We start from the raw sequence: 23,442 nt of genomic DNA on the forward strand, positions 1-23,442 counted from the left end.
CAAAATATGTTTCCAGAACTTTTCTCTCTGCATTTTTAAAGCAGAATGGGGGACGGAATCCCCAAATGTTCAACTAACACAGATGACCTTGTAGCTTTAGTAGAGACTTTCGCTGTCACTAAGACTCACAATGATCTCTAGAAAAAACTGGAAGTGTCCAATACAGAGGTGTTATCAGTAAGGTCTCTGCCTATTGGACATTGGTGGTATATGCTAACAATATGAGACAACCCATTTAGGGTCACCTGAATCAAATAGTGTTCTCCTTGTGAACTGGTGCCTTCATTGCCAAGATACCACCTTGTTTTTGTAAATCTGCAAATAAAATCTTTTGAGCAATGATGTTGTTACCACTGCTCCAAAGAGGTAATTTACGGGCTCGTTCACACGGAGTAAACGCGCCGCGCAATGTGACGCATTTACGGCGCGTGTACGCCGCTTTTTTTTACGGTGCGCGATTACGCTGCGTTAACATTGCGTGGCGCGTTTACTCCGTGTGAACGAGCCCTAAGCAGTAATGCCCTTCTTGCTCCAAAGAGCTCATTGGGATATGGACAAAAACAGTGATATCTTACAAATCAGTTATTGGACCACTAGGGAAACATTGTTGGATTCATTGGACCCTAACCTATGTAATGTTGGGACTGGGTTCTGGTGACAGACTCCCTAGAGTGTTCAGTCTGTAAGTTGAAAGTCATTGCTATTATTTAGGGTCAGCTGGGTGAATGTTATATACATGTATACAACTATATACAGCCCTATATATTGTTATTGAGCCTAAGGGTGCATGCACACTGAGTAACGCCGGGCGTGTATGAGAGCCGTACACACCGGCGTTACAGCAGGGCTGCCGAACACTTCCCATTCACTTCAATGGGACTGCACGGAGTGAAAGAAGCAGACCATTCATTTCTATGGGGAGCGCTCGTATCCCCGCTCCCATAGAAATGAATGGAGCTGCTTTAGACGCCGCTTATTCTGAACGTGTTTTACGTTCAGAATAAGCTAGCGTTTACTCAGTGTGAATGCACCCTTAGGTTGTAAAACAATGCAATTATATGAAATAAATCAATATAATGGCATATTGCAAAGGGGTCTTAAGGTTGAGTTTTATTCTATGAAACATAAGACGTACTACAACCAGATCAATAAGGAACAATACATATTTCATGAGCTTTTATCATTCCTAACAGCCATACGGTAATACATAAATGAGAGAATGGTTTGATCCAACTACTCTATATGATCTACAAGTGATCAATTAAATTCATTAGAAATTTCTCTTTGTTTTGCCATTGGCAGGATACAAGGGCACTCTTTGAAAAACCATTTACATGTGCGGTGCATTAGCAGCTCACAGGATTGTATTCATCTCTGCCTTCTCCATGTCTGGCTTATTTAGAAGTGAGACCAGGAAAGCTTTCAGTGCTCAGCTTGTTGCATGCTCCGATCTGTGTCTGCTGAATTGTCATTCCTGCCACTGGCTGAACTATAACATCACTGGAGCTGTTTGAACCTAGAAGAAGACAGATTTTGCTGTGGTACTGATGGGACAAGATGAGGTTTGTTTTACCCTAATGGAAAAAGACTACATGGAAATCTACTACCCCCAAGACTGCTAACCTACTGGAGTACTGTATATATATATTGCAATTCCTATCTACAATGAAGCTCAAGTTGAGTATCTTGTCTGTTTTTGTTGCCTTTGTGGGTATTTTGAGCTTTATATTTTTGGTGGTTGCCATTGGAACAGATTTTTGGTATATTATTGATGCTTCCAAATTGGAAATAAAGAACAACTTTTCAGAGAGCATGAGCTCACACTCAGGACTATGGCGAATGTGTAAATGTAAGTACCATCAATCTTGTGTGCATGTCTATGTTACCAGATCTGTATCACTCACTTCTATTGTTACCTCTTCTACCTTCCTTCTCTTCTAGTTAAGGACAAATGTTCCCCCTTGATAAATCCATTCTGGCATGGTAACTTAAACTTTACAGATCCGCAAAAACAACTTTTAAGTGAGTTGATTTTTTTAATATATATTTTATTATTTTATGTATTTGCAGAGAAAAACATTGTGTGTTTTTTTTTTCTATTACTATAGAGGAAAGTGCACATTACCGCCTGAAATGGAATAGTAATAGGCAGTTTCTGCAGGAGTCCTATGCTAGAATCATTTCCAATAATTAACATGTAATAGCTATGCTGAGAGTAAACGATGTGCAAGATTAAGCTCCATTTAAATTCAACATCTCTTATTTACATAGAAACCATGAATACTTAATTAAGGTATATATTTTATTTATTTCTATGACTATGAATATTTTGGATTTTTAAAGAAAATATGGTAATAACTATGTAATGCATCTCCTAATAGAGGAATAGAATTCCAGTTTCCTAAACATTATTTTAAATGTTTTTTAATACAATATACTTTATCCTGGTTACCTATATAGCTTTTTATATCCATTTTTGTAGGACAAAATAATGTTCTGATGTGTATAGGGAAGGTGATAATTTCATTTTATTTTAACTTGTGTTGCATCGCCACCTGCAGGCACCTGGTAGTGCTGCAAGGAAATGTCAGAATTTATATTATTTCAGCAAATGTATTTCAATTTTTCATTTAACTTACAAATATTACTAGAAGCAATAAGACAAATATAAAATAATAATAAAATAAATATTGAAATGTTTATTGTACATAAGATAATTTACACCTATTGTTTGTGTATTGTTTAGATAATAAAATCTAATTTAAAAAATGACATACATTTTTAACAAGCACAACTATAGTGATTCTAAATGATTAAATATATAAAAATGCAGGACCACTGTTCCTTACTAATATAACGTATCCCAGAACATCCACTTGGGATTTAGGTGCCATATAAGTAAGCAAATAGCAAGTAAATAAAGGTCACCAATCTGTATGCTGCAGCATATTATGGTATAAATACTATAGCATCTAGATGCTTTGGTTACTGGTAAGTCAATGTCTTGGTGAAAACAATCCTGTGATGACAAGTTACTACTTCGTGGCTAGAATACTGAGAAAGTGACAAGCAATAGGGCAAGGTTACAGTACAACAATGACTGATCATCACTTTAGAGAATCAAAACAAATTGCAAAGCTGCAACTATACCAAAACCATGTGTCTAAACCGTCTATATGATATAGAAACTAAGGAATTGGAAAAATGGCAGCACACCAATATTATTGCAAAATAAATGGTTTAATTCAACATGCAAGTAGGGATTAGATCAGGGGTAGGGAATAGAGATGAGCGAACACTGTTTGGATCAGCCGATCCGAACAGCACGCACCCATAGAAATTAATGGAAGCACCTGTGACGCTGACTTTGCCAGCGGCTAGCCGGCGTCACAGGTGCTTCCATTAATTTCTATGGGTGCGTGCTGTTCGGATCGGCTGATCCAAACAGTGTTCGCTCATCTCTAGTAGGGAACATACGGCTCTCTAGCTGATGCAAAACTACAACTCCCAGCATGCATACTTCCTCTGCTGTTCTTGGAACTCCCATGGAATGAATGGAGCATGTTGGGAGTTGTAGTTTCACAGCAGCTGGAAAGCCGAAGGTTCCTACCCCTGGATTAGATCAACAATCAATGAGTCTGAAGCAGCAGCAAGCTCTATGGTTCACATGAGATAAACTCTACATACCTGTGTTACTTGAGTATTTCACTCCTCACAGGTTATGTTAAAATAGATAAGAAAAAGTTACTCTTGAGAAATAACTTACATTGCTAAAGGCATGGAGTAAACTCTAAAATGTAGTGGATAATGGTTGTATTCTCCAATGAGACCAGAAATGACCTCAGAGCACCAAAACACCCTTCTATAGTAGCATCATGTATATAGCCACAGAAGATATATACAGGTAGAAGAAAAAATCAATAAAGTAAAATGGAAAAGCTGGAGGGAAACTAGCTTCAGTCTGCAGGAGAACTGTAACCAGTGGCGTAACTACCACCATAGCAGCGGTAGCAGCTGCCACAAGGGCCCGGGACATTAGGGGCCCGGTGACAGCTGCTACCGCTGCTATCATTATTCTCGGAGGTCTTTTCGGACCCCCGAGTATAATGATCGGGGCCCCCTGTTGGTGGAATACTTTCCACCAACAGGGGGCCCCGAAGCTGCAGCAACGGCTGAGACACAGGAGCTGCAGCTCTGGCTCCTGTCAGCGCTTCAGGACGCTCCCCCTCTCTCCCCCCTCCCTTTCTCTGCTGTCCTCTGCCGACCAATGAGAGGAGGAGGCGGGGCTTATCCCTGCCGAGCTCCTTCTGTCCTCTACTGGAGGAATAAAGGAAGAAGGAAAGTGAAACTAAAGCTACACAGGTACGTACTGGGGTTACTTATTAATGTCAGGCATATGGGGTGATTACTTGTGTTTTAGTAACTCCATGTGCCTCATATTAATAGCAGTTAACCCCATCATCTCCCTCACATTAACCCCTGTGCCTCACCATAAGAGTTACTGATATGTGAGAGACATGGAGGTAATAATAATGAAGATACTTTATTATTACCTCCATGTCTCTCACATATCAGTAACTCTTATGGTGAGGCACACAGGGGTTAATGTGAGGGAGATGATGGGGTTAACTGCTATTAATATGAGACACATGGAGTTACTAAATTGTAATGCACATGACCAGATTTTTTATCCACAATTTGTCCTGGTATAGCGGTCAGCGGGTGACGTGACATTATTTAGTCCTGTAGGGGCCACTATTGGGGATAATACTGTGTGCAGGGGCCACTATTGGGTATAATACTGTGTGCAGGGGCCACTATGGGACATAATACTGTGTGCAGGGGCCACTATTGGGTATAATACTGTGTGCAGGGGCCACTATGGAACATAATAGAGCGCGCAGGAATGCGTAGGAGGGACTCGGTCGAGATCTTCGGTGTCGGGGGGGCCCCATGTCAAAAGTTCGCCACGGGGCCCCACCATTCCTAGTTACGCCACTGACTGTAACTAAGGGAAACATGCATCCCCTGCTAAGCTACAACCCCCAAACATAAGAAAAAAAGTCACTATAGAAGCTAAATAGACGTCATGATAAAGGGTTAGCTCTGAGAATAGCTTGGCCTATATTAAATATGAGCCTGTTTACCAGGAAAGCTTCCTCTTTATGCGATCAATATGTTTCCCAACAGGTGCAGTCTATGCCCATTTGACACTCGAACTACTCTGTTTCCATCTCATGTGCAGTAGATGGAGCTGAGTATAGAATAGGTCAGTATGTCCTTTTGGCGGCCCAGATCAGCACTACCTTGTCCATATTAGATCATCTTCAGCTTAATTTCTAATTCTGATCCTGACTCTGATACTTCACTCTGTACAATACTGTAACTTCTCATCTCATGGATGTAGGTGCCTTTAGCAGGTTAATGTCAGGAAGAGGATCTGTTCAGTAGATAAGACCCAGACCTGCAGCAGTATAAGCTAGTTATGGGATTGCTGGCTTTTGTTTTAGTAAAGCTAAACAGGTTTTTTTTTAATGCTGTCACTTAAATGATTTATGATACATGTCTCGAGTCAGTCCCAGGAGCAACACTGTGCTTTATCTACTGAAATAACATTTTCACTGGTGGCAACTTTTTGAAGACCTTTCCCTCTATAGGAGGTACAGTTACATCTCTAAAACTGAGCAAAGCAGTGGGTCTCCTGAATACAAGCCTTTTCCAATACTCCTAAATTCGGGAGGTAAAAGAACACACAGAGGAGGTTAAATTTGCACTGTCCTCAGTGTGGAAAAGGAGGATGAGGATGAACAGGTTTCCCCATTTCCTCTTATCTACTTGCTCCCCCCTTGTTTGCAGTCCATTATTACGAGGTCATTAAAGGGGTATTCCCACCTCACATAATCACCAGTCTTTACTGCTGTAAAATCTTCTTTCTTCCTGGTTTCTTGCATCATTTGGTGGGCGGGGTTTCACATGCAACCTGCCGTTTAGCTCTGTCCCCAAATTCACATGTAGCTCCGCCCACCCATATTGGACTATGAAGTACATGCAGCAGCAACTCCATTCTGTGTTACATACAGAGACTGCCTGTCTCTGCCATAATGAACACAATTGAATTAGCTAGCCTGATAACTGGGAGAACAGAAGAAATGAAAGCAGATCCTCTCCCCTATCTGAGTGCAGGACCTAGGTTACGTGGTTTAGACACAGGAATAGCTAGATACACAGGCTTGCTCCCCTGCACTTAACCCCTCCTCCCCCCCTCAGAGCAGCCGATACATCACTTGACTCATGAGCAGCTAAGTCAGGGCTGTGGCCACAAAGAATTGAATAAAGTAAAATAGTGGACAAACAAAGCAGTTTTGCTGAAGCAATGTATTTAGGAAAAGTTTTACATCCACATTAACAAGCAGTATAGATAGGATCCTTGTGATGGGACAACCCCTTTAATCTCATATGTGGTATAATACATGCACCAGCAGTCACATGTTCCCCTCCAGTTACATATGAGGCAGAATTTATAGGACACGCACATAAGTTATCAGTTGCCACTTACCAAAGCACTCAGCATGGGAAGGCTAATATTGTTTAGGGTTAAACTAGCTGAAAAAATACATGGACAAGTCATACCTGCCCAACTGTATTGTCATTAACTGTGAAGGAACATTAAGTCATCATTTTTTCATAATCTAATAAAAATTAGTGGTGACTGGTCATGTGATTTTCTGCCACATCCTGGCTGCATCGTGGCCATATGTGGCCTTGCCCTAAAGATGCCCTGTCAAAAAAATTAATCAGCTGGCACATTAGTAATGCAGGTAGTGTAAATAGCATTGCCCATTTATCTGCTCTGTTCTGGTCTAATCTTATGTGAGATCAATACTCACTGCTTAAAACTAAGGTGTTACGATAGCAGATGCAGTTCATAGCTGAAGTAAGAACCAGTACTAGATACAACGATTTAAAGGGATTCTACCATTAAAATCATTTTTTTTTTCTCATTGACACGTAGAAATAGCTTTAAGAAAGGCTATTCTTCTGCTATCTTTAGATGTCTTCTCCGCGCCGCCATTCGGTATAAATCCTGGTTTCCGTTGGTATGCAAATGAGTTCTCTTGTCGCGTGTTCTTCCGGCACTGGTGGTCAAACTTCTACGCCTTGGGCTTCGGGCAGAGTTGACTGCGCATGCCTACAGGCCACAAGAAAATGGCTGCTTACTTACGTACTTACATGTGCAGTCAGCTCTGCTCAAGGCCTAGAAGTTTGACCTCCAGAGGAAGATGCGTGAAGAGGCCATTCCAGAAGAAGATGGAGGCGGTGCTGGAGAGTTCTCTCGCAGCATTGGGGGCGCCCCCAGTGCTGTTTGAGCGCTGGGGACAGCCCCCAGTGCTGCGAGATAACTCATTTACATACCGACAAAAAACGGTATTTATACCTAACGGTGGCGCGGAGAAGACATCTAAAGGTAGGAGAAGAATAGCCTTTCTTAAGGCTATTCCTACTTGTCAATGAGAAAAAAAATTGATTTTAATAGTAGAATTCCTTTAAATGGTCAACACAGCGCTGTATGTCCAACAACCCCTGGGCTGCACCAACTCCAATGCCACAATGGTGTTCACCAGAGCTCCAGATGGCTTGCACTTGGCTGCACTTCTGGGAGGAGAAATGCCAAACACATAGCGGCATCACAAATCACAGTAAACCAGACACTGAGATCCCTTATCAACAGACGTTTTGGGTTTCGGTGTAGGTCCAAGGATCCAGAAGACTGAGGCAGGTGGTCAGCACGTGGCAGCAGAGAGTACATCGTAGTCATACAGTCCAGGTTGTCAACAAGAGGGCAGCACAGTACAAAGGAAAATTCAAAGGGAACATCAGGCAGGCCAAGTCGGTAACAGGAGAGGTAGCGCAGTAAAAAACGGTGTTCATGAAGCAGAGGTCTAGAGACAAGCCGGTGTCATAAACAGGAGCAGGCACAGTACAAAATCAGGAGACAAAGGCAAGGTCAAAGGTCAAGGCAATGGATCAAAAAACAATCAATTGAATAACAGGATAGTGCTTACTACTAGAACACTAGGTACAACTGAATAGTCAGCAGCGGACCAGAGCCAGAGCCCTCCTTCAATAGCCTGAAACCCGAAGTTCCATGTCCGAGTCAGGAGGAGACGGCAACCCCCGCACATCACTGCAGAGGTTCCAGCCGACTGCGCATGCCCACACTACAAGCGGACATGCGCAGTCGGCTCTGTCCAGGCCTGATGCCTGGCAGAGTGAATTTAGAGCCAGAAGAGCCGGAAGACGACGCGGGGAAGCTGCATAGAGAAGACTTCTAAAGGTAGGAGAAGAACCAGCATTGATTGGCCGACTGTATAGCATTTGGCCAATCAATGCTGGTTCTGCATCAAACTTTTACATTCGAACAGCGAGTGGTACTCGATCGAGTACGAGTATTTCGAATACCGTAGTATTCGATCGAATACCTACTCGATCAAGTACTGCTCGTTCAGCTCTAATAATTATTGATAGTTCACGTCCAAATGTAATATAGCCGATGCACCCTTCCAACAATATTGTGATATATTGATTATACTGTTAATAACACATAAATGAAGATGTATAAATATACAGTATGTGCTATACTTGCGCTTCTCACCACGAGACCACAAGTCAGTTAACCAAGTTTCTCTCCCTCAGGGTGTTGGTGCTGTGAAAAATGTCACAGCCATGTGACAAAGTCCATAGACATTATATACTGTACTACTCTGTGAGCACCATACTAAAAATAGCTAACAAACAATAGCAGAGATTTAGTTTTGTGACCACCTCATCTCCATAAAAAAGGAATAATAAGTGATCAGAGTCATATGTATCCCAGAATGTATGACTAAAAATCATGGCTACTCCAGCAAAAAAAACCAAACAAGATCTTAGTTGATGGGAAAATAAAAAAACGTTATGGCTTTTAGAAGATAGCCATGAAAAAGAAAAAGTTTTTGTGATATACAATTACCAAAACATGAAATTAATAATTTAGGTATCTCCATAACTGGACAGACCTGCAGAATAACGGTAACAAAGTTCATATAAAAGTTAATAGGATTTAGCTAATAAGTTATAGACAACCCAGAATAATGCTATTAAAAGTACAACTGGCTATATCAAAAAGATTCATTGACAGAAAGCTAAAAAACTCACGTTTTTCATTTTCTTCATGGTCATGTTCTGAAAGCTATAATGAACCTTTCACCACATCCGGCCCATGTGGTTTTATATACCGCTAGAAAGCCGACTTTCCATTCTATGCACCCAGTGAAGCGCTATCGGTGCCGGTATCGTAGCTCTTCACTCCCAGAAGGGTGTTTCGGACAGTCAGTCAGGAACACGCTTCCTCACAGTAGCATCTATTGCGCTGTACTGTGAGAGCAGTGAGGAACGCCCCCTCCCCTCCTGATGGAACTTGTCCATAAAAGAGTACTGGGGGGGGGAGGGGGGGGACATTCCTCACCGCTCAGCATCAGCGCTGAGCGGTAAGCAACGCCCCCTCTCACAGTACAGTGCAATAGACTCTGCTGTGAGGAAGGGCGTTCCTAACTGACTGTCAGAAACACCCTTCTGACAGTGAAGAGCTACGGTACCGGCACCGATAGCTCTTCACGGGGGGTACAGAATGTGAAAGCCGATAGTGTGCTGAATTCACACTACCGTGCTTTCTTTTGCACTCCATGCCCGTCCTTCACTATGCGCTTGTAAAGATGTCCGACTTTTCAAGCGGACAGAAAAAACCTACACCATCCTTACATGCGGACAGTGAAGGAAGGGCACGGAGTGCAAAAGAACGCACCCGATCACCATTTAAATGAATGACAAGTGTCATGGACTCAGCTAGTGTCCGCTCCTAATGTCCGTGCCAGATTTTGAACGGACACTAAGAGTGGACACTACCTGTCGGACACTGACGGTAGTGTGAACGCCCCCTTAGAGTTCTAGAATGGCCAAGTCCACTTAATTTTTTTTAACCTCTGCAGAGGCTCAAAAACTCATAGAAAAGAGTCTCCATTTGGGCTGACTTGTTTACATGTGGGCCAAGGTCATGAACTTCAGGGACGTGAATGGGGGCTCTCTGCTGGATTCCCTGCCAAACGGAGAGGTGAGTATGCAGAGTTTGTCATTTTAAGACTCCGTAGCAGTTAGAAACTGTTGGAACACCCATTTAATTTCATTTCCTATTGCCTTCGATCTTATGACTCACACCATGGGGAATTCTGTGTGTCACCCACAGTCCTCTTTATAACAGGAGGCTGTGGTATACATCACATCAGTTTCATCTTGAGCTTGCAAGGAACATACAGATCAATGCTGGCAGGATGGGCAAAGATATTAAGATGTATTGTCATATCAAGCATAGTCATAACCAACAGTTATTTTGTCATGTTCTCTCAATAAAGAACTGACATTTCAAAATTGAATTGACTGTTGTCACTATTACAAAATTGACAGCTGTAGAAAAAATAAAAAATTCCAACATAAGTTTAGTAAAAAATGAAAAATTACCAAACTTTGTCTATTTTGTCTAAGTTTTTTTTTTATAATATGAAATAAAAAAAGCTTATTAATAAAGTCAAAAAGATTTTTTGAATGCAAAAGCAAAATAAAATGATTAGGCATTTGGAAGCACAGGTATAAACTGACAGGTGAGGTGCAGTGATGCCCACAAGAGCACAGCCAATGACAGCCATACCCCATGAAGAAACAGATGGCATCACAGAAAGCTCTGATCCTAGAACCAAGGCCAAAAGCAGCAGTTTGCTTCTCTAGGGTAGACAAGCGATAACACTTCACAAATCTGAGCATTTCAATGCACTACAATATATACTGACAGAGGAAGGGGATGATAGGAAGCTTGTGTGTTGTGAGAAAGGTAGCTCAGTAGCAGCAATGGTGCAGACCTAACCAGTCAAAGACAGGGGCACAAAATCTGTAGCAAACCGGTTTATTTAAAGAAGACAGCAGAATAAATAAACCTACACAGCAGGCACAAAATGAGCAAAATAAAATACAGCCTTAACTTCAAGCAAAAACAGTGTGAAACAAAATCCTGCTCGTCTGAGCACTAACTAAACAATAAGTACTAACTGTACGTGTGGCTTACTACCAGCTACATGAATCAAGAAAAAGAGCACAATACTGTCTCTGCAAACACAGTATCAGTGCACACCCAAGTACCTCCTGTCGCTCCCAAGATCTGCTGTGAAGTGCCGGCTCTGCAGCATTTTATGGACCAGTAATGAGCCCAGGACCCACACTTGGGGCTTAGGCCTATTCAAGACCTGCACTGGACCACACGTAAGTTAGAAATCTGGAGGAGATATACCGTGACTCCAGCACTCTGTCTGTCTCCTTCTCACAGTGTACAGACATGTTGTGAACAGGTTGGGCTCTAATAGAGAAGTAAAGGAAAATGTAAATGCTGCTATAATGTATAGATGGGAGGTGGCTGATGGTTGTGATGGTTGATGAGTATTACGGTCAGCAGGCTAATAAAAAAATAATAAAAGAAAGATAGAAATATGGGGGGCACTCAGCCAGACGAAATGTTTTCTTAAAATCTTGATCCTTTATTTGGAAAACATTAGTAAAACAAATGGGGAGGGAGCGACTGCACACACGGCAAGGCAACAGCCGTATTGTGCCTGATGGGCGCTTTCTCAAGCCAAAAGTGTGACACACACTTCACACAGGTCACACATTTGGCTTGAGAAAGTGCCCATCGGGCGCGAAACGGCTGTTGCCTTGCTGTGTGTGCAGTCGCTCCCTCCCTATTTGTTTTACTAATGTTTTCGAAATAAAGGATCAAGATTTTAAGAAAACACTTTGTCTGGGTGAGTGCCCCCCGTATTTCTATTTTTCTTTTTCTATGCTATATATTTTTCTTGGGAAGAAGAACACCACTCAGGGAGTTTATAAGTGACCATTAATGCACATCAGTATATAGCAATGCAGTGTGAATATGCCTCTATGATTTAGTGATAGTGCCACTTTTTCTCTTGTGCGTTCTAAAAAAATAATAAATAAATAATAGCCAACTGGGCTCTGAACCGAGGGCACCCTGGTGTGAATGAGACCCAACAGTTAACTTCACTGCCGGGTTACACCACCAACTGCGTGCTACCTGTTACCTTACAAAGAAGCTGCCTCTGCAGCACAGAGCAGCCGCAAATGAATTCAGAGTCTAGCAGTTGTTTCACAGCTAGACTAACATAAACTATGACCATGTGCCCCCAGTAGCTTTCTGGGCCGTACCCACTACTGCTATCTGCTGTTGCAGCACAGCCAGGAAGCTGACAAGCTGAGGTAGGAGTTCCCTCAGGAATATACAATTCCCACCAACGAAACAGAAGGCAGCTAACTGCCCAAAATACATCTTTACACTTGTACAGGATCATTAGGAACCCTACTAATGTCTTGCACAGACATGCACAAATTGGAATTGAGGCTAGAGCACCAGGCTGACAAACCTGCTAACTTAAATGGAGGGAAGGCGGGCCTGATCAGTAAGCCCAGGTGCCCAAGCCAGGTGCTCATAGGCTGACACCACGGTCAGCCAGAAGACTGACTGACGCCCGTAGGCTGCAAAGAGAGTAACCCCTGTTATGCTGGACTGCCAGCAACAAGGAGGGAATGATAGTGTATTACGGTGCCACAACTTGAACCCTAACCTCTGGAAACATTATTCAAGGGACATTCCCTAGATTATGTAGTTTTCTGTTTTCTGAGTCACTCATTGTGGTTTTATATGTACTTAGTTACTAAACGTTCCATTTTAGCTACGTTTTTGTTTTGATTTCGGACTTACTTTTCTTTAAACTTATGATATTGTTTTGGTTTCATGAAATAGCATTGCCCTTAATGAAATTAAAGGTAAACATGAACACATCTGTATAGTATATGATTGTTAAGGCAATTCCATTATGAAATAGAAATTATTCCACTAAAAAAGCCATCCTATAGCCTCATATAGTTAAATTGACAGGAAAATAAGATGGTGATTCTTGGAAGGCTGCAATTTAGAAAATACTCCTGAAAGGTCCCTAAGGGGTTAATCAATGCTGTGGCTATAAAGAGCAGCATATAACCACATCCGTATTCTGGCCCACCACTCGCAGATTAATCACTATAGCTTATGCTGCTCTGATAACATTGCTCATGTGGTTTACACATGAATAGCCTTTAAATGGTTTTCTCTGGGTCCATTCATCTCTGTCATGTCTTGACAACGTCTTCTCTATAGAGTAATATCATTTAACTTTAGTTAAGTGTGTTGATATGAATGGTCAGCAATCTTCATATATATAGGCATTTTATATTCCTTTTTTTCGTGATTGTGAAATCAGCACAATGCACAATGTATTTTTGTAAGGGGGTGTTGCTCAATAATAGCATATGTGGTATGTGAGTGATCACTGAGGGTCTCACTGCTGGGACCGCCACCAGTCACGAGAATCGGGTTCCATGTCCCCTAATTAAATTGAATTTGGATTGTGCATATTAGAAAATTCTAAGTCTAAGTAAACTTTTCACCACCTCAACCAACTCCAACTTTTTTCATCCTTTCATCCATCGATTCCGGCACAGTTGGATTATTTTCTTTAGTCTGCACCATTTTCAAGCAAGGCTCTCTTAGTTGGGCTGTCCTGAGCTGTAGATGACAGACAGGGACCACCCACCTGACAGTATAGAGCCTAATTGTGTTGACACTAACACAAATTATTCATTGGGAACAAAGGGGGTTAAAGAAAAAAAATACAATTGTGCCACAATTAGTGGAGGAGAATCTATTGACGGATGCAGAGTAGGAGTTGGGATTTTAGCATTAAATTAAATTTTCCATGATGGATTTTACTGTATGAGATAAAATTTTTTATATCTTTATAGTTGGAGCTGGAATTTTTGGACATTGGAATATCTAATGGAAGGAATTTATTCATCTCTGCATTCTAAAATTCTGTCATAAAAAGTTGCAAAGCAGGGACTTGCACCATATTGAGCTCATTTACGCAAATTTTTTTTTTTTTTTAAATTTCGGAACAACTCTCTCCACTTTTCAAAAGTGGGTGGGAAAGTGAGCATGGTTAGCCTATCTAACTGCCTAGACTTATCAATTGCAATTTTTTAAAATAAAATCTTTTTGCAAACTAGCTCCAGTCAGTGGCATAAGAAGTGGAATAATAATTCACGACTGGCGTGTCAGACTTACAGATGTATCTAATTTACCAAACATTATCATTTGATGCAAATTACACCAACACAATGGTGTTTCATGGACTCCAAGAAAACTGACTTTGAAATTCTCATAATGGTAAACTTTCCCCAATTTGTTTAATTCATTTTTTATCTGTAAAATGAGGAAAGATTTAAATTTTCGATTTTGCACATTTGAACAGTTTTTTTTTTAACCCCTTATGTTTCTTGAATGAGTAACCATCGGATTGTTTATACCATAGAATCCTATAGTATTGCAGTCTTACAGAAAATAACTATGGGGGAGTAGGTGGTGGCCATTCCGTTGCCACATTTACCCCTCCGCCAGCTCATTTACTAATGGCTTCTCTTCACTCCTCTTCTGGTGTGGGGCAGGAGGGAATGACCCAATTTTTTTAGACTAAGGGCCACATATTGAAACATAGGCAGTCTGCACAGGGAGTGGATAAGGTCAGTGATATAACCAAGGTCTTGTGGACCCCAGTATAATCTTTTGTCCGGAGGCCCCCTACCTCATCCTTACAGTGAACGCTTGACAGTGATGGTTAGGGTTGCTAAGGAGTTTAATCAACCTTAGTGTGGTTAGGGGTAATCTGTGGATCTCCTTGGCTTATGGGCAGGTGGAAGCTGTGATCTTAATACTGATGCCAGTGCTTAAGGGCCCCCTAAGGCTCCTGAGCCACAGTGCAATTGCACCCTCTGCATCTCTTGCAGTTACGCCCCTGGAGAGGGTAGTGAGTGATGATGGTGGCTACTGGGCCAGAGATATTGGCAGCAGGTCCAGGCCCCCTTATTTCAGGGGCCCTGTAGATAGTTTTGCCACTTATTATTTTACCAAGAAAAAAAACCTGGATTGTTTCTTTAACATCACAATAACCATGAGCAGAGTCCCAATAAGTAAATGTTTTAATTGCCCACAATAAGATACTGCAGAAGGTTAAACGCATTATCTCATTCAGAATGTAATTTATATTTTAAGCATTTCCATTGTGTTATTACTCATTCAATTATTCAGGCTCAGAATTATGTAAATGGAAAGGAGGTTTAATGGCGTAGTTATGCGCTCCACATTAACATCTCGAACTTGAAATCATTATTTGTCAGTAATAAACATGTTTTTTTTTTTTCAGGTATGCATGGGACATTAGTCATATTATTACCTCTCAGTCTGATTCTGATGATATTTGGAGGAATGACTGGTTTTGTTAGTATACTTGCAAGGGCATACCTACTTCTTCTCCTGACAGGGATGCTGTTTCTTTTTGGAGGTAAAGTATACATTTAATGCTATTTGTATTTACAACCGCCTATTATAATTACATAAGTCTATGTAATTACATTAATTGTGATTTTATTTTAGCAGGAGGACCCGGCTTCGCACGGGTATATTAGATTTTTTGTTTGTGTAGTGGCCCCATAAGAATTGCCCAGTTTTGCACTGGTGTATTTTGTCCATAAGTGTCATGTGATCATGTGTATCTCATTTTGGATATCAGTGACAAACCTGCAATTGGTTGTTATGGAGACCTGAAGTAAAGCTGTGTGTATGTGACCTTGTGTAACAGTGTCATTCACAGCACCCTGCCCCTTTAAAGCTGACATACAGCAGTGAAGAAAAACAATGGCTGCGTTTCTATGTAACCCTGGAGTACAGCTCAGATGTGTGATACTGTGTGCTCAGCTGTGTATCTAATCCTCTGACATGTGGTTCTGTGTGCATAGCCAAGTGTATAATCCTCTGGCATGTGGTACTGTGTGCTGAGATGCATATCTAATCCTCCAGTGTGTGGTACTGTGTGCAGAGGCGCATATCTAATCCTCTGGTGTGTGGTACTGTGTGCAGAGGCGCGTATCTAATCCTCTGGTGTGTGGTGCTGTGTGCTGAGGCGCGTACTTAATCTTTCGGCATGTGGTACTGTGTGCAAAGGCGAGTATCTAATCCTCCGGCGTGTGGTACTGTGTGCTAACACGCTTATCTAATATTCTGGCTTGTGGTACTGTGTGTAGAGGCATGTATCTAACCCTCGGTGTGTTGTACTGTGTGCAGAGGCACATATCTATTCTTCTGGCATTTGGTACTGTGTACAGAGGGGCATATCTAATCTTCCGGTGTTTGATACTGTGTGCAGAGGTGCATATCTAATCTTCTGGCATGTGGTATTGTGTGCAGAGTCGCTTATCTAATCCTCCAGCATGTGATACTGTATGCAGAGTTGCATATCTAATCGTCCGGTGTGTGGTACTGTGTGCAGAGGTGTGTATCTAACCCTAAGTGTGTGGTACTGTGTGCAGAAGCACATATCTAATCCTCTGGCATGTGGCATTGTGTGCAGAGGGGTCTATCTAATCACCCAGCTTGTGGTACTGTGTGCAGTGAGGCATATCTAATCCTCTGACTTGTGGAAATGTGTGCAGATGCACGTATCTAATACTCCAGTGTGTAGAACTGTTTGAACCCATTTGAATGGGTTTGAAAAGTGTCCGGCCGTGAGCGCTGGTGTGCGTTTTATGCTCTCCGCGGCAAAACCGTTTTTTTTTTTTTAACTGTACACAGAGTCGGACATGCAGTTTAAAAAAAAACAATTTCATCTCAGAGAGCATAAAACGCTCACTGGCGCTCACAGCCGGACTTGGTATAACAGGTTTCCGTCTTCTGCAGAAGATGGAAACCTGATAACGGAGACCCGAATGCTGGTGTGAACCCAGCATAACTTGTAATGCACATGACCATATTTTTCATACACAATTGTGGATAATATTGTGGACTATTATATTTTAATGGTTCCATACACACGGTCGTTGTTTTTGCGGCCGTGTGTCCAGGCTAAATTGAAGAGCTGCAAATTATGGAGCAGATCCTATAGCTGTCCTAAACCTAGACCTTTCATTTCCTCAGAGATGGGTTGTATTAACCCTTGGCAGCTGTGTGTGTTTCACTTGTACTGGTGCACCTGGCCAGTGAGCTAAACTGGCAGGATTTTAGTTGCACCTTGTTCACATGGAGTTTCGCACAGTACACACTGTTCACATTGAGTTCAGGCTGCAGTGTCTTGCAGTAGTTCACATTGAGTCCAGGCTGCAGTGTCTTGCAGTAGTTCACATTGATTTTCACGCTGCAGTGTCTTTTCAGTAGTTCACTTTGAGTTCAGACATACAGCTGCCCACCATTGGGCCTGTGGACCTCGCTGTAGTGTTCTACAGCTAAGAGGTTCTGTAGTAAAAAAATAAATAAATACATATACACAGAACCATAACACTATGCTGGAGATATCTGTGCCATTAATTTCAGCAGAAATATCCCTCCACTGTCAGAAGAGCGGGTCTTAGGTTCCATTCACATGGAGGAAAATGTCGTTTTATTTGGCGATGAATTTTCCACGTTGAAAAAAAACGCTTCCCATTGAATTCAATGGGTTCCGATGGCTTTTTTTCGCTAGCGGAAAATTCTGCTAGTGGAAAAAAAGCTAGCGGGACCCATTGAAGTCAATGGGAGGCTTTTTTTTCAGCGCTGAAAATAGCAGTCAGTGGCTGATGTGACAGTATTTATTCCTTTTATTCCTTTTTCCTTTTATTCCTTTTATTATTATTTCTTATATTATATTTATTTCCTTCCTATTTATTCCTTTTTTTTTAAATTAAAATGCATGGGACTGCATAAATTGTAGGACTGCTTTATTCATGGGACTGCCTGCAGGATGGAGCTGAAGCAGGCAGAGAAGATTGTGCTGTCTGCATGCAGTCCCATGTTGTAGGTGGGGGAGGGGAGAGGGGTAAAGATTTTTACATGAGACTGCATATTGGGAGGTGGCTAAAGGGAAAAAGTGAAGCTTTACATGTGTAGTGTGCGGGAATGTGGAAATTAGGGGGTATTCACATGGAGTAAAGTGGCGCTGATTCTGCCATGATAACTCACGGCAGAATCAGCGCTGATAAAAAGAATCCCATTGATTTCCATGTGTTCCGTGTGGAAAACGGAACCTATTGAATTCAATGGGAGTCTTTGTTTGACTGTTTCTGCTGCAAGTTATCATGGCAGAATCAGTGCCACTTTACTCCTTGTATTGGAGTATGTGTATAGGCAGGTGAAAGGTAGAGGAATTAGATGTATGGATGTGGTGTACAAGGGACACTAGCTTCACACCTGTGATCGTGTTTCCCTTCTTTGGGTCCACTTGTGGACTTGAAAAACAGAAACCCAATCCACTTAAAAAACGGATACCCTTTTGTCTCACTGTTTTTTTTAAGCGGAATGGGGAGAGATGGAGGGGGGACATGAAACTGGGGAAGATGAAGGGGAAACTGGAGGGACATTAAATTGGGGACAACTGGAGTGGGCATTAAACCATGAAGGCAGCTGGACCTGTCTGCCTCTACTTGCCCCCAGTTTAATGTCCCACTTCATCTGCCATTAATTTACTGTCCTCCTCCAACTACCCCCACTGCTAATGTCCCCCTCCAGCTGCCCTGTTTCATGTCCCCTCTAATTTCCGCCACTTTAAACAGGGGCACCAGGAGAGGGACCTAATACTGTGGGGCAGTAGGAAGGGAACATTATAAAGTGGGGACATATAATGTACGCGTGACTGTAGGAGGATTATACTGTGTAGGGGCACATGAAAAATGAATGAAAATGGGTGGAGTCAACTTAAAAGTGGTCGTAGTTAAATTTGCAGTGGCAAGCGCACACATTTTGTCCCTTTTTCTGTTCTTCAAAAGTTGGGAGGTATGTCTTCTGGCGTGTCATACTGTGTGGTAATGCACGGATATAATTCTCCGGTATGAGGAACTGTGTGCAGATGTGCGTATCTAATCCTCCGGCGTGTGGTCCTGTGTGCAGAGGCACGTATCTAATCCTCTGATGCGTGTATCTCAGTTTGGATATCAGTGTTAGACTGTGCATGTGGAGAGACCGTGTATATGGCAGTTGGAATGTGAGTGAAAGACTTGCAGGTTTGTATTGGCTAATGCCGATCATTGTTTTTGGGAATACTGTATCTCCGGAACGGTATGTCCGACAGAGTTGTGGCCTGGTCTTAAACCTTCCTGGACACCTGAAGTATCTGTGTGCCAAATTTGGTGAAGATCGGTCTAGGCACGCATAAAGAACAGACAGAAACTAATTTTTATATATATAAAGAGACAAGAATGTCTTTAAGATTTCAGTTTTCATTATCTGCAAAGTGTATGGGATTTTGGATAATCCTGAAAATTCTGGCTAATTGTTTTTGTACATCGCAGTATGTCAATTATACCTATACAAAGGTATTTTCCATATAGGTATAATAGAGGCAGGAAGTCCATGGAGGAAAAATCTGACGAATTTCTTTGAAAAGCAGTGCGGAAAAAACCATGACGGAAACACATTGTAGCATTTTTTTCAGCAATTCACTGCTTATCCTTACACTTTCTATGTCAGGACCCTCTCGGCCCTACCCAGCAAGCCTCCACTAAATACACCAAAGTATTTAGTCTCTTTATTGATATCAGGCATCTCATTCAGTACCATTGCCATACCTTTATGAGCATTTGCTAAAGAAGGGGCCAAGATGAAAAGCACCCTAAATTCCAGCAGATAAAACAACAGATACCACATGTCAACATTAGATTCAATTCAAGTGAATGGGGCTATTGCCATAATCATTATTTTGATGATCCATTGATCACGTCCTATTTTGTTCCATTTTCGCAGACCCCTTCATAATCTCAGGTGCCCCCTTGGGTGCAAGACATGTGTACTATAGAGAGACTTCTCACTATAGAGAGACAGGTTTCTTTCACAACACAGCTACCAATCCTACAGTCACTAGGAAGATTTATGATAAAATCTGAGCATCTATAAAGAATCTCGGAATACTGCATATGAAGGAAAGCAAATGATACAATGATAAAAAAGTAATTGATGCAGTTTATTGGATGTAGAGACGGGTATCTGTATTACATGGCTTAGTGCTCCGCAGACAGCGATGTTTGGAGGGGAGGAGATTTTGACAAGAGTCTGTGCACCACGATAGATAGCAATGTGGACCTGTCACTGGTATAGGTGTCTTTGTATACTGCCCATACTGACCCCTACGTCTATCCAGTGATGTCACCTGCTAGTTTGTCAGTCAGCTGTCAGTCATACTTGAGGGTGTGGAGGTATAGAGTAGTGAGCAGCTCTTAAATAAAGCATACTCATGACTATGACTCCACTATAGTCTTTCTTCTTAGCTGATCTCTACTCAGGATATTTTTGTGTCTTTTAATATTATTGCTAGACCTGTCAGGACAATGTACTACCTTTTAGATTGGACACCATATTTTCATGACATATTTGCTTTAAGGAAGTTGAATTATTTATGAAATTCTAATCTTGTCATGTTTCCTTATATTTTATAGAGTACAGCTACATTTGTTATCCCTGCCATAGATAGAGAAGCCTTCTTAGCATTAGCAAACTTCCAGAAAGTGCTCTAAGAAGTGACTTCTAATGCATTTTACTAGAGTGGAAAAATAAAGCACGTATAATACTGGATAAATATGACATACAGTACCTACAGTACGCTTTTAGAAATGTCTGAACACAAAGTACTGAGATAAATCCCTTGATAACTTCTGATGGAATGGAAAGTGAATAGCAATCATAAATAGAACATTCATAATCCAAATGGCACAAAATATGTGTTTAATCTTGAAGGAAATCCATTTGGTGACATTTGTGTAGTGAACTTTAAAATGATAGTGACAAAAATGCCTTTGATTGTATAATTTTCTTTGGGCCTAAGGCCTTATGCTATTAAGTTTTAGATCAATGAAAATTTAGAACACCTGCTTATGTATGCCTTATTGTGTAAGTCCCGGATCACATCTGCATTCAGGTTTCCATTTGGGGAGTCCACTTGGGGACCCCCTGAATGGAAACCTATACGCATAAAAAAGCAATCACCTGGGAAATCCACAGACCCATAGACTATGATGGAGTCCGTGTGGTTTCCGCATGGAACATGCGGAAAGAAAAGTACTGAAAGCACCACTTGTCTCTCTATTCTCTCTTTCTGCAGAAACCACATTATACATAGACTCCATTATAGTCTATGGGGTCTATGGATTTCTTTAGGTAACTGTTTTTTTATGCGTATAGGTTTCCGTTCAGGAGAGTCCCCAAGCAGGCTTCCTGAACGAAAACCTGAACGCATATGTGAACCAAGCCTAACTATACTTGTGTTTATTTTTTCCTGAATCCTTACTGCAGGTTAAAGGAACAAATGTATAAACTCAAAGCAAACAATTTTGCAATTGCAGAATTGGTGAAGTGTTGGACTACCATGAGATGTCTACCTTCAATATGGCAAACCACAATACTAAAAATAAAAACACACATTTGTATCTAAAATCCACATTCAACCATAGTTCAAGGTGTGCGAGGTTTATATACAGACATATTCACATTTAACTGATCTCCATTTTGGTTAAGGACTTCAATTTCAACTTAAACCAATAAAAACAATCCCACGACATGTTAGCAAAACCAATAGAAGGCAGAAATCCTTCCCCCCACCCTTCCACTGGATGACCACACTGACACATATAAAGACTACTTTATAATAACTTATTAAAACTTTGTTTTGTATTCAGAAAAGCTAAGGATATCTGGACATAGCAAGCCAAAACACAATAATGAAGGACACATCTTCACTACATCATCTATATATCCACCAAGGTTTTTGCTGTCAAAAGTGGCATGCAATATTTCACCATCATCCACAAATGTAATAGCAATATATACTCTACACCGCAAACAGATGCTACACTATTAAAATCTAAATTTTCTGATTTTACGCAGATTCACATGTAAAAAAAATTCTGGTACGCAGCACACATGATGTATTACGGAATAACTTTGCACTAGAAATATTACTTGTAGATAAGAATATGGTGCCCTGTCACCAAGACATATGGGTACGGTACGTGCCACTAATATTTCATCTTGTCACTTGGTGTATAGTACCCACCTATGAATGCCTAAGTAATTGTACACATTCATTAATCTTTGTTTGGTTTCTTGCTAATTAAGATTTTTTTTTTTCTCCTCAGCACTTGTGACTCTGACTGGGATCAGCATTTACATTGCATATTCTGCGGCAGCTTTTAACTATGCATTGTACTCCTTAGGCAGTGCAATTCTGTCTGAAATCGATATAAGGTTTGGATGGTCCTTGGCCCTTGCGTGGATTTCCTTTATCACAGAGGTGCTCACCGGGATGGCCTTCCTTTTGGCAGCCAGAGTTACCGGTCTTAAACGAACTCGAGATCAGGTTATTTAGGTTATATGCTGAACTACAAAAACAGGAGCCAAATCTTACTATTATGCTAGTATTTTCTTGGATGTGAAACTCGAAGATGATGTTTAAGAAGTCCTGGACATCATGTGGTCTATTGCAGAACTTTTCTATGAAGGCTACATATTGCTTACCTCGAAGTGAGAGATGAACCATTTATGGATGTTATTCACTCTTTGTGCTAACCAGTCATTGCTATACCTTCAGAGACCTTCATAGTAGTTACCCTTGTATCCCCTGTTGTTTCCTACAGCAGAAGTTTATGGACGTGCCTTGTGATCATCAGTGTTACTGCACTTGAAAGTTGTCAATAGTGTAAATGGTGACTTTTGTATTATGTTCATCTGAAATAACTGAATGCACAAATTGTATAATAAACGTGAAACACAGTCAATTTCTGGTTATATAAGGCAATAAAATATCCAGGTTTCCTGAGCTCTGTGATTCACCATAATAAACCTTACCATGGAAAAATGCAATATAAATCTGCACGTGGATAGAGATTGGAAACAGGCTATATACTATACATAATGAGAGTTACTACAGTAACCATCCAATCAGGAATACTAACTAGTGATGGAGAAAAGCAAGATTAAAATCCTAGGCATATCACAGAACTAGAGAACTAAGAACTGATCTACAAGTGTAAGGTCTCTGCCTGTTCGGGTCTCTGTGCCACCCTCCGCTTGCACACTCTGGCGCAGGAGGCAGGTTAAACCGATAATCCAATGAACATAATCATATATATATATATATATATATATATATATATATATATATATAATTAAAAGTGAAACATTTTTGCAATTACAAGTGGTTAAAAATTCTTCAGAGTTTTAAGGATTTTCTCTAACTACACACATGG

General features: G+C 41.1%; 1 protein-coding gene across 1 annotated transcript; it reads left to right on the plus strand.

The window, feature by feature from the left end:
• The first annotated feature begins 1,399 nt into the window (after positions 1-1,399).
• Positions 1,400-22,963, plus strand: TMEM114 (transmembrane protein 114). The gene is made up of 4 exons (XM_075285010.1): positions 1,400-1,849; positions 1,942-2,022; positions 15,390-15,527; positions 22,333-22,963. Exons 1-4 carry the CDS (start codon positions 1,666-1,668, stop codon positions 22,560-22,562), a joined length of 633 nt encoding a protein of 210 aa, XP_075141111.1. The 5' UTR covers positions 1,400-1,665; the 3' UTR covers positions 22,563-22,963.
• The last annotated feature ends 479 nt before the right edge of the window (positions 22,964-23,442 follow it).

Source organism: Leptodactylus fuscus, chromosome 8 (genome assembly GCF_031893055.1).
Source record: "Leptodactylus fuscus isolate aLepFus1 chromosome 8, aLepFus1.hap2, whole genome shotgun sequence".
NCBI classification, from domain to species: domain Eukaryota; kingdom Metazoa; phylum Chordata; class Amphibia; order Anura; family Leptodactylidae; genus Leptodactylus; species Leptodactylus fuscus.

What these genes read in the sequence shown, in the direction of transcription:
- TMEM114 (XM_075285010.1), top strand. Translation starts at nt 1,666, where the DNA reads ATGAAGCTCAAGTTGAGTATCTTGTCTGTTTTTGTTGCCTTTGTGGGT. An exon ending in TCCGCAAAAACAACTTTTAA is followed by an intron (nt 2,023 to 15,389) that starts GTGAGTTGATTT and finishes TTTTTTTTTCAG; the next exon opens with GTATGCATGGGACATTAGTC. An exon ending in GATGCTGTTTCTTTTTGGAG is followed by an intron (nt 15,528 to 22,332) that starts GTAAAGTATACA and finishes TTTTCTCCTCAG; the next exon opens with CACTTGTGACTCTGACTGGG.